Source organism: Sinohyriopsis cumingii, chromosome 6, assembly GCF_028554795.1.
Source record: "Sinohyriopsis cumingii isolate HCF-2022 chromosome 6, ASM2855479v2, whole genome shotgun sequence".
In the NCBI taxonomy this organism is placed as follows: Eukaryota; Metazoa; Mollusca; class Bivalvia; order Unionida; family Unionidae; genus Sinohyriopsis; species Sinohyriopsis cumingii.
This window is the reverse complement of record NC_142966.1, coordinates 139,410,515-139,423,406: the sequence shown is the minus strand read 5'-3', so window position 1 is coordinate 139,423,406 and position 12,892 is coordinate 139,410,515. Positions and strand designations below refer to the sequence as shown.

Below are 12,892 nucleotides of genomic sequence, written 5' to 3'. Positions count from 1 at the left end.
GCAGAATCACAAAATGTTATGAAAGTATATGTTCTGCTTTGCCAGATTGGCTGGAACTATGAAAAAGAAAATGTTAGGATGCTTTTACAAATAAAACAAAATTTCTTCCTTGTTTTTCAGGAATGCCTCCCGCTTGGCTGCTGAAACAAAGGAGGCAATGTTTCACCAAGCAATGACCCTCCTGACTGCACGCTGTACGAGTATCGGCCAGGGATTAGATTCGCCTCTGAAGGAGTCATCATTTGGGGTACAGGTGCCCAAGTACTTCTACATTAACCAGAATAGACCCATCCCTATGGAGCCTCTAAAGGTACCATGTAAATAAGTGCTTTTTGTTCCCTGTTTTACATAGAAAAGGGGGTACATTAATCTGGTCCTGTTTGTCTGTCCGTCCCACTTCATCATCTGTATGATACCTTCCTGAATTAATATCAGATTTCAAGCAAATTTGGTTTTGCTGTGGGATACTGATGAGATGCTGCATGAATTCCATTCTCATAATTCTACGTCTTGTAGCAGAATTTTATCCCCAGATTGTCTAGCCCAACCATCTTCATTTTGGCTCATTATAACTTCCTTAATTACTAATAGTAAATGTGAGCCAGATTTGGTTTACAGTTGGATTTTAATAAAACCTTTTTGCACTTTGATGGTCTGCATTCTGAATAATTGTTGGGTAGAGTCGTAACCCATGATTTTCAGACCCATCCCTTTTTTATTCTGCACAATAGCTGTCTTGATTTTTTATGGTAAGGATATAGATATTAATGAGATACTGAATGTCTTCATTTAGACGAATTCATTATAATTATCAATCTGGGATGCCAGACCTACCCACTTTTGTTTTAGTACAGTAACTCCTATGATTAATGCTGGATTTTACCCTGATTTTGTATGTAGCCTTATGGCGATGAGCTAAATTTGACTGTCAGTCTTCTGTGTAATTGTTTATCGAGTATCTTTTGTTTCTTCATGATAACCCCTAATTAGATTAGTAACGGCAGCTTGACATTGGTGATGCTAACAAAAAGCATGGTATAGCTATTCTTGGAATTTGCTTGTTTTTGATTTTGTTTTTTTGTGGCACATGAACACATGAAAATTATTTCATGCCCATACCTCCCTACTTCCCTGACACTCACTGTTGGGGGATTTTTGAGGTATCAAAGGGGGTCACTGCATGCATTATGTCCCCCCTCCCCGAGAAAGATACAATTGGGAATACATTATCTACTCATATAAGCCTTGAGAAAAATGACTGGAAATTCAAATTTGAATAAAACATAAAATAAAACATGTTTTCTTTGAAGCATTTAATACATTTTCAAAGAGAAATTTAAGTTGCAAGACTTAGCATGGTCATATGTCATCAACACATACACACATGATTACTTGTGCATATTTACATAATCACACCATGCATACATTAAATATAAAAAAATATATCAACTTTCTGTCTTCAAAGTCCATTACACAGTGGAATACATTCTTTGCTTGATACTTCTTTCTTGCTTGTCCAGTACAACATAGCTTAGTACAACAGATAGGCTGTCTGGGTTTACAAAAGCAGCATCCCGGTACTCTGATAACCAAGCTAGCAAGCCACTTGCAAATAAACACTGATAACCAAGCTAGCAAGCCACTTGCAAATAAACACTGATAACCAAGCTAGCAAGCCACTTGCAAATAAACACTAATAACCAAGCTAGCAAGCCACTTGCAAATAAACACTGATAACCAAGCTAGCAAGCCACTTGCAAATAAACACTGATAACCAAGCTAGCAAGCCACCTGTGAATAAACACTGATAACCAAGCTAGCAAGCCACTTGCGAATAAACACTGATAACCAAGCTAGCAAGCCACCTGCAAATAAACACTGATAACCAAGCTAGCAAGCCACCTGTGAATAAACACTGATAACCAAGCTAGCAAGCCACTTGCGAATAAACACTGATAACCAAGCTAGCAAGCCACCTGCAAATAAACACTAATAACCAAGCTAGCAAGCCACCTGCAAATAAACACTAATAACCAAGCTAGCAAGCCACCTACAATGAATAAACTATTTAGTTTAATTAAGTACTAACTCGTTCATAATGATCCCTACAGTAATTCATAACATCAGTATAATTAATAGGTGAGTCATTTGTTACAATTATATAGTAATTCTTTTCTCGAATCACAAATATATACAGTAAAAATCTAAGATTATAAATGGATTACTTCAGCTCACTACAGGTATTAGTGATACATTAAAAAACTATTTTGCAATCTGTATAACAGAGGTATTTTACATGATACACATTATTCAATCACATGTGTAACAATACCTCTTTAACACTAAAACTGTCATAAAGGGGACATCACTTTAATACGTACGCAAAAATCTGATAAAGCTTGAACCCTCCGCCCTCCCTGTACACATGCATACTTTTTTAAATCCACCCACCTGTGTACATACGCTTGATGCACACACACCCAATTTCTATAGAACTGCCTATATTTAATCCACGCAGAAACCATAAAGGATTAATAATATTAATGTCTTTAATAAAACAGTCTACCAACATTGAATGTCTGGCTGCATTTAAGAAATATGCTGCGTAACTTTAAACAGTTTGTCTAGTGTACGCTAAAATTAAAACACCAACTGAACCCAGTCGAACAGGTTACATGTTAGACAAATTATTGTCAAGGTTTCATCCCCCCCCCATTTTCTATATGTACATACATTATCACTAGACCGCCCATACGCAAGCATATGCATTTGGATTACCCCCTCCATGCGTACATACTAAATGGATGACCTCTAACTAAGGACTTAATTTTTAAAAAATATTAATGTATTAAAATTGCAAGAAATAAAAATATAATAAATGTGAAGGTATATTCACAGTTAGCTCATTATTAATCTCTACGTGATTGAAAAATTGGTAAATGCCTGTATTGCTTTTGCCTCAAGGAATAAGGCAGCAAGAATGCCTAGTTGTACAAGTCAGCTCTTTATGTGCTAACTCTTCTTCATGCAAGTCATGCAGCACAAAAAACAATGTACTGTGCACCTAGAGTAACTGGACATAACTTAAGTTCCAGGGCATTATCAATACTGCATAAATTAAGCAAGGTATCCATGCAAAATGTGCATTCATCTGCCAGCTAAACTGTTTGATAAACAATTAGATAAAGGTATTAACAATTGTGAACTTTACTACTAAATTGTGGCAGCTTGATCATTATCATTCAAAGCAATGAAGAGTTGTTGTTGTTGTTGTTGTAGGGTTTAATGCCATTTTTCATCACAAGATAGGTTATACATGGCAGCCAGTATAATTGGTGGAGGAAGAACCATGGAAAACCCCGGGAAGAACCACCGACCCACGAGAAGCTACTGGCAGGCTTTCTCACGTACCCACGTTAGCCGAGCCTGAGACTCGAACTCACGCAGACAGAGGTGAGATGGCAGTGATCCGTAACGGTGAGCGCTTTAGACCACTCAGCCACTCGGGGCTCCCCAGTGAAGAGTAATACAACTTTTCTTTCAACATACATCTCTTAAATTTACTAATTTGAAACGAGCTGAGTTTTTTTCCATTTTGTTTTCCTTACCTATATGTATATTAGTCTAATTATTTCTCCCACAAATGTTTAACACAATATCACCTTAGCTATTGTCAGTAGGCCTAATCTGGGCAAAGGTAGTTATCTCAGAGTGACTTATCTTTTAAACATCTCTTTGACATCAGCTGTATAAAGTGCCCCAAGGTGACAGTTTTCCAAGGGCATTAAGCATAATTATGTACTGTTTGTACAGGTTACAGGCATCTGTCATAGTGTCAGGAAAGGGCATTAAGCATGATTGTTTACTGTTTGTATAAGTTACAGGCATCTATCATAGTGTCAGGAAAAGGCATTAAGCATGATTGTTTACTGTTTGTATAAGTTACAGGCATCTATCATAGTGTCAGGAAAAGGCATTAAGCATGATTGTTTACTGTTTGTATAAGTTACAGGCGTCTATCATAGTGTAATGAAAGGTCATTGAGCATGATTATTTACTGTTTGTACATGTTACAGGCATCTATCATAGTGTCAGGAAAGGTCTCTCATTCATGATTATTTCTAAGATTACTGAACATAATGATATTTTTTTTAAAACTATTGGGGGGAGGGTTAGGAGTAAAAATCGTGTTATTCATGTGACATGTTCTGTTCTAGCAGTTATGCATGCCCAGACAAGTTTTAAAAAATTACTTTGCCTAATTAACACTGCAGTCAACAGGGTTTGAACTTGTACCCTCCTAGTTATGAGCCCAGCATTAATCCACAGAGCTTCCATGGTTCCACCACAAAAGCCAAGAAATTCATTTTTAGAAAGATTTATAATGGCATTAGTGACAAGGAATGTATATGATTAAAAATATGGAATAATTACATTGGATAATTATACAATTACCAGAGTCTAATTGTTTGTGATTGGAAAGATGATGATGATGATGATGTCCTGATTAGATTTTTAGGTGTTTTAGTGATTTTTCAAAATAAGTTTGAAATAGAATTTGCCACTTTTTTGGACCTAAAACTTTGGAAATTTTGAATGTTTATTCATATGCATTAGGTAGATTATTATATTTGCAATTCACTTAGCAATATTTAAAAAAAAATTATCAGCTCACCTACCCATACAACAACATTGACTTATTGTCCTTCATCCATTAAAGTGCTTTAAATTGTTTGATTTGATGCCAATCTGTAACCAGGTGTGTCCTCCATTATTAAAAATAAAAAAACATTTCCATGACTTCTTCTCAAACACTGCTCAACACAATTTTTGACCAAACTTAAAGGAAATCATCCAGACATGAAAGTCTTTCAAATTTGTTCACATGATACCAGTCCACCATCAACATTTGACCAAGTATGAGGTAGTAGCCTGGTATGAAACTCTTTCAAATTAATGCTGATCCAATATCAAGTATTGCCACCATTACTAAAAATATAAAACTTACTTTTAATCTTCTCAAAAGCAATTAAACAGAATTACACCAAATTTGACAGAAAGCATTCTAACATTAAGGTCTTTAAGATTGTTTGGATGACGCTGATCTGTATTCAGATATTTTTTTAAACTGAAAAGTGTCTGTCATTTTGAGTGGTTATTGTTTGGATTAGTCTTATTTAGGGAAAACCATGGAAGCTTAGAAATGGTTTGACCTTTGACCTAGGTCATTAGATATGTATATGTAGATAACCAGACTAATATTCTATGCGACATAGATGAATTTTGCAGCCAATAGTAAATTTGGATATTATTTACTTCTTTTAGTTTTTTTTTCTTCATTGGCTGTATTAGGGGCTTATGAGTTGTAAAAACACAAATCAAGTTCAGTTTATTTTTAATTCCAGGCATGGCAAGGTTACCATGGTAATGTCTACTTTGAGCCAATCAAAATCAATCCAGTATCCAAAACAGATGACACCAAAAGTTTATCAGACACTCATATAGGAAGTTTGTCGGGGGCAAGTGAGAGGCAGCGCAGGGCCCAAATGATAGCTGGCCGGAGAAGAGGGATTTCATCTGAGAAAATGGAGAGACCTGCAACAGATAATCGTAGTGTGTCATCCCAGATGACAAAGATGTCTGTTTCTTCCAGACCTTCCACCAGGCAAATGGTATTGCTGGATAAAAGCACTATTTTAAGTAAGTTTGATGATAATATTCACGAGGACTTGGTTTGGTTGGAGGGGCAGGAATCTACAGGAAGTTTGTGCATCAGACCAAAACTAGAACGAAATGGGAAAAAAATGAAACAACAGACATCATTCAATAAAGAAAAAATTTGCAGAGGATCTGTTGCTCATAAACTTCTAGTAGAAAAAAAAGGAAGGCGGCATCCAGTCTTGGCCGTGAGTGGAGGCAAATTTATGCCACCTGCATCATTATCTCCCTTGTTGCGCACCCAAACACAGTATTCCAACAGCAGTCATCGACTGACAACAAACAGTCCTGACCTCTATCATTTTGATAGCAAGTTACCTCACCTTGAACACATTCGGGCTAGTCTAAAACACATGGACAGCGCAGTAGGACAGCCACACCAGAAGAGTAGGTCATACAAAAGACCCATCACAATGACAGATGAACTAAAGCCTTTTATTAAATACAGTCCTGATGTGGTAGCCAAGTTTGGACAGCATGCAAATTGAATATGATCTGAATTATATCTATTTATGGTATGTACTTTTTATAAATGAATCGTCAAATGAAGGTGTAGACTCCTTAATAGTATTGAAAGAGTAATGATGGTCCAAAGAGTTAAATGATGGTGCAAAGAGCAATGATGGTCCAAACGAAAATAGATCCTTTTATGGGCAATCTTGGAATCAGTAACATCTTACAAGCATGTCATGTGCATTTTGTTTCTTTTTTTTAAATCACAGCATTATTACATTAATGCCGGTCTAGTGCTAGGCTAGTGCCAGTCTAGTGCTGAGCTAGTGTTGAGAGTTTCTTTTCAGGAAGGTTGAATTAACAAGAAATTTTAGAATACATGTATACCTAGAACATTGTTATACACCTGTAATAGTGCCAAAGTAAATCATGCATGTATTAATATTACATGTAATTATTCCATTATCTTGAAAGTTACCATTCTGAACATCATATTTGATTAGTTTTCTCCTTTATCTATCTGACACATATAGATACAGTATATTTTAATTCCAAAACTTTACAGCATTTAGGTGTACTAGAGGTATATTTACCAGGAAAGGATATTTCTAAACTTTGCCTGGCATATGTCATTTCAGGCTTCAAAGTGAATTTAATTATTTATAACATGCTTATTGACCATATTTTTTTATACAAAAATTCATACAAAAATTTTTATACAAAAATTCATACAAAAAATTCATACAAAAATTTCATACAAAATCATTGATGCTGATTGCATACATTATTTCAGGTCTAAGAATCTAGGTCTTGCACAAGAGAAATAGTTTATTATTCTAATAGATGCTATATGAAAAATATTTTTTTAAACCTTTTTTTTGTATGAATCGTATAAATTTCTTATTATGAGTAAGTTGTCAAAGCAGGATTGATTTCAGTTTAACTCACCCTTAGCTCTTTTTGATAGAAAAGAAAAATTATCAGATTGTATTTTTATAGATTAAATGTGTCAGAATTGTATTTTATATGAGATTAAATGTGTCAGTTTTGTAAACATTTTGTTTAAACCTCAAACCGTTACAAAGTTACCAAATTTCTATTGACAATCCAATGTGTGGGCAGAAGTTTAAAAGAAATCTCTTAATTTATGAGTTGTATTATTCTGTTGTACATGGCAAGTAAAAGTAAACTAATTATTGCATTTAACAAAATAAATTATAAATTAAATTGGCAGTATTGGGCTGTTGAGAGTCAAAATTGCATTTAAAATTTTGATGTGTTAACCAAATTATAGTACTTAAATGTACATGTACTTAATGAAATCTGTTTACACTTGGGGTGGTTCTGTATCAATAATACAGTGATAAATCACTATATTTTCACTGTCTCATGATACTCATATTGGCATTGTAGAATGGCAATAAAATGAGCCATAAACAAAGTTATATAAACAGTACAAAAATAAACATTTTCTTGTTGTCTTTCTGCAGTACTGTATATACTTGCTTATAAGTTGAATCCAACTGCAAACTGCATAAACCCATTTATGCCATCACATATTGCACCACCAGATCTGGGTCTATGTGGTTTATTAAGACTAATCAGTAGAAGAAAAAACATAGACCCTGATCTGTCGATGCATTATGTGATAGCAGATCAGCCTGTATTGTTTGAACTTGGACCATCATATAAGTGAGTATAGACATAAACTGAAATCAACAAGAAGAACCATGTTGAAAACTGTCTATGTGTTTTACCTCAGTAACTCCTTCACCGTTTCATTTTTATTTGTACTTTATAAAGAATTTTAGTCTGTCACAAGATCACAGTTCTTCATCCTCCAGAGATTTGAAGTTATTTTCAAAGAATTCTGTATATATATATATGATTTTGGTTTGTTCCAGTAAGTAGAGTTTTTGTCCATCAGGGAACTGTATGCATTTTTATGCTTATCGTATACACTCATTTACAAGTCAAGTCCAACTGCAAACTTCATAGACCCAGATCTGCAGTTGCATAATAGCTGGCAGATCTGGGTCTATGCAGTAATTAGTAGAACAAACACCACAGACCCTGACATGCCAGTGCATTAAGTGATGGCAGCCTATGGTCTATTTTATTTGCAGTTGGACTTGTACACAAGTGTATAGGTAACTTATAGATTTAGTGTGTGTGATTTGGATTTTTAACGTAGCTTCAACACTTTGTCGGTCATATCACTACAGTGTCTGCAGTGTGGCAGTTTATAGTGATGTCTAGCACCGAGGCATCATGCTGCAGACAAGTAACATCATGCCCTACCCAGTCATACTTACACCAGGCTGACCTGTCCTAACACTAACCTCATAATGCTGAGCATCAAGCAAGTGAGACAACTGCAAAATACCATTTTTTTAAAATAAGTCTTTGGTATGACCCAGCTGGGGTTTGAACCTGTGACCTTCCGCATCCCAGGCGGATGCTCTAACCACTTAGACCACCAGAGTGGTCCATAGATTTAGTATTAATTTAACTACACTTAAGGTGCATAATAAAAAGTTAATATCTTTTCCACATTTCTGGACAGTGTTCAGTAAGCTCATAAAGAATAGAAAGAAAAGAAAAAGCTTCTTTTCAGTTCAATCCAGGAATTCAGCATAGATTTATGCCACAATGCAAGCCATGTAATATTTTAGAGTTTATTTACATGTATTCAGTACTGTAGCAATGTGTATTGAAGACAATTACTGTGATATGTATCATCATACAGCATGGATGTCAATACCCGACTCTATGTATATATTTTAAACATGTTACAGCTCTGATCATGAAGTGTGAGTAACACTTTTGATTTCTTTATTTTAAATCAAGAAAAAAACTGTCCATGAAATATGTATGATGTGTATTTCTTGTAGGTCTAGATTAAATTGCATTGTTGTGAACTTGTTGAAAATTATTAGAATCCTTTACTGCCGATATAATTAATCATATATTTGGAGTCTGTTCTGTGATAATTTATTTGGATGAATTGCTATTTAACAATCAGGAATTAAAGTTTGAAAATAAAAAATTGTTTTCCTTTATTTATTCCCTTGACAGTAGGGAAGTATGTCATGTTAAAGTAAACATTTCAACCTCTGTGATAGTGACTGTAACATTCTTAATTTTGCAAGGATCATCGGACAGTTCTTGTCTCATGAAACTCACAGTCAAAAAAGCTAAGTATCAAAATCCCCAAATCAGATTGTTTGACTGAGTAGATCTACTTTGTTCAAAATTGGTATGTTACAGTACCTACCACTTTGTAGTAGGCAGAATAAAATGTTATAAAGATCCTCTATGTCATTTTGACTATGCATTGTACACAAACAAACATTAGCTTTCTAAAATAGCATAGGGTCCAATCTATTTAACCCTTTCCCGCATACAAGCACATTCAGATGCCCCTACCTCATTTCAATGCAAGCAAGTTACTTCACTTCTACTTTATTCAATGTAAGCATTTTTATGTCCCTCCCATATGTGTACAAATATTTTTTGATGCCTCTGGTACTTAGCAACCATCATTTACATAATCAACTAACAGCGCCAGCTGGTGGGAATATCCATGCTAGTACAACAGGCTTTCTGTAAGCTTCCATGACATCACAGCATGTGCCGAACTGTATTAGATAACTCCTGAACAGCCAATCAAAAATAAGAAGACATCTGACATTCCTCCATAATGCAAATAGCATTTGCTATCATTACAGGTAGAATTAGAAAAAAACATGCTTTCAGATTATTTTTTGATGATTAAATTTATCTCAAGATTTTATCAGTAATCATAAAATACTGTTTAATAAACAAAAAGAAGAAAACCAGCCTAAATAGTCCAATTAGACTTCAATGCAGTGGCAGTGATTCTTGATTCTGAATTTCAATATTGAGTGGAATCTATTTATTGCCATAATAATCTGGGTCTCACTGCTCAATATTCAAGTGGGCAAGAATCTTATAATTTTAAACTTAGAAAGTTACAATATTCACTAAATATTGAATATGATCGCTTGTAGATTTGCATATATGAAAATCAAATTTTCTAGCTGACCATGTCAGGATGCTATACATATTGTAGCAAAAATGTGTATACTGAGCTGCATGTCAGTGGCAGGTGCTATGACTGAAATGGTATGTCAGTGGCAGGTGCTATGACTGAAATGGTATGTCAGTGTCAGTGGCAGGTGCTATGAATGAAACGGTCAATAAATGCTTAGGAATGAAAGAAACATGTTTTCTAAAACATTCATTGGAGATGTAGATAAACTTTTCTAATTTAAGGCTGGAATATTCTTGTAATTGTTGAGCAGGTATTAAGTAGTAATGTAGTTAAAGGGAGAAAGTGGCTTGCTTTTCATACTCTTGTGATCATACGTACATTTTTCAGACTAGTTGCCTGCTCAGACTTGATGGCTTTGAACTATTGCAACACATCTATATTCCACTGAAGTAAATCTTATATGCATAATGCTTTGCCATTAATGTTACTGCTGATAAAAAGTTGAGTTTCAGAAATAAAAGTGTAAATTGAAAAATCTTTAGGAAGAGAAACCCTTCCACATAAATGTAAACATGTAGCCAAATAAGATAAATGGTAAAGATGTTCTTTAAAAGGTATATGAAGGTAAATGTAAAAATTCTTTTAAAGGTATAAAAAGCTAAAGGCAAAAAAATATAAAATCCTTAAAATACAGGTCTAAATTTATATTCATTTGCATTCATTTAAAACATGCATCTACTCTCTGGGGCCCCGAGTTGCCAAGTGGTCTAAAGCGCTCACCGTTCTGGATAACTGCCATCTCGCCTCTGTCTGTGTGGGTTCAAGTCTCAGGCTCAGCTAACGTGGGTATGTGAGAAATCCTGCCAGTAGCTTCTCATAGGTCGGTGGTTCTTGCCGGGGTTTTCCAGGGTTCTTCCTCCACCAGTTATACTGGTTGCCATGTATAGCCTATCTTGTGTTGAAAAATCGCGTTAGACCCTACAACAACAACAGCATCTACTCTCTACTGATACATTTGGACAAGAATGTATTCTACTGTCAATCGACCCTGACAAGTTATACATCTTGACAAGAATGTATTCTATTGTCAGTGGACTTGAACAAGTTATACATCTTGGCCATAATGCATTCTATTGTCAATGGACTCTGACAAGTTATACATCTTGACAAGAATGTATTCTATTTTCAATGGACCCTGACAAGTGATACATCTTGACAAGAATGTATTCTGTTGTCAGTGGACTCTGACAAGTTATATATCTGGACAAGATTCACCCTTCAGGAGATATGCATTGGTTGGTGGAGTTTTCATTGCACATACATAATGTTAATTATATAGGACATGGTAATTTATGTATTTAAAGTCAGCATATGGAATATTCCATTCAGAAAAGGGTGATAGCAGGGCAGCTTTGGCTGCTTTGTCTTCCTTTTCATTATACTTAATACCAGTTTTACTAGGCAGCCATCAGTACAGAATACTTTAACCATATTTTATGGGTAGATTGTGCTTTTAACATTTGGAATGTTAAACATAAAACTGAGAATAGATACCTTTCCTTTGTAGGTTATGACTCCTTAGCTTGCGATCTTATCACAAGGCCTTCATAAGAGGAATGTCTTCTGGATTGGTGTCATGTGATCAACTAAATGTTGACCATGTAACAAAATCCTTCTCTACGATGGTGGAAGTTCCAATTCCAGAATCACAGTACAACACTGGCTCCCTCTCCATGATTTCAATAGCATCTCTTACTTTCCTCCTTGGGGTATTGTTCCCTCTAACAAGTACTCTGATGTTATCCCAAGACATATTATGTGCTGATTCTTTGCAATGTTCACCATCTGCTGTCAAGGATTTTCTGTTGGTATGTAACTGCTCTTTAACTCTTGTTTCAAGACTTCTAATGGTTCCCCAATGTAGTATTTTGCACAATTATCACACTGGAGTTCATAGATAACTGAGCACTTCTTGTTCAAAGGAGATTGGTTTTCTGGAGGTACCAAGATTGAGTGCATGGTGATAAAGGGTTTGTGGGTGAAGCCAGTAACAATATCCATTCTAGAATGTTAAACATATTATCACATTTAAAGGACTAGATGGATCAGAGGATAGTTTGATATACTGCTAAAAGCCAGTTTCATTCTTATGAGATAAAGTGATGATTCATTTATACGAGATAAAGTGATGGTTCATTCGTATGAAGTAAAGTGATAGTTGATTCATGTGAAAGTGATGGTGCATTCATATGAGATAAAATGATGGTTCATTCTTATAAGATAGTGATGATTCATTCATAGATAATAGTGATTGTTTATTTGTATGAGATAAAAGTGATGGTTCATTCAAATGAGATAAAGTGATGGTTCATTCATATGATGTTCATAGTTCATTTGTATGAGATAAAATGATTGTTCATCCATATGAGATAATAAAGTGATGGTTCATTCATACGAGATAAGTAATGTATTGGATCAAACATCTCAAAGTCCCTGATATGTATTGGATCAAACATCTGCAGATAACACTTGCAAGCCGATCTGTAAACAATGGAGTGGGTTTGACTTGCAAGTTAATCTGTACAACTTTGAACAAGTGAGACTCATAAGCTGATCTGTACACAAGTCAATGTAAAGTTCAGATCTTACCAAAGTTATGTAAAAACTTTAATGTATCTGAAAATTGCCATGCTTAGTTACCCT

At 35.0% G+C, this 12,892-nt stretch overlaps 1 protein-coding gene across 3 annotated transcripts in view; it reads left to right on the top strand.

The window, feature by feature from the left end:
- The window catches only part of LOC149798110 (uncharacterized), a 75,559-nt gene extending 66,339 nt beyond the window's left edge, over positions 1 to 9,220 (top strand). For all 3 annotated transcript variants that reach the window (XM_089963196.1, XM_089963197.1, XM_089963198.1), the window contains exons 3-4: positions 121 to 310; positions 5,406 to 9,220. In XM_089963196.1, the coding sequence (XP_089819322.1) occupies positions 121 to 310; positions 5,406 to 6,206 (991 nt within the window). In that variant the 3' untranslated portion in view covers positions 6,207 to 9,220. The remainder of the gene's footprint in view (positions 1 to 120; positions 311 to 5,405) is intronic.
- The last annotated feature ends 3,672 nt before the right edge of the window (positions 9,221 to 12,892 follow it).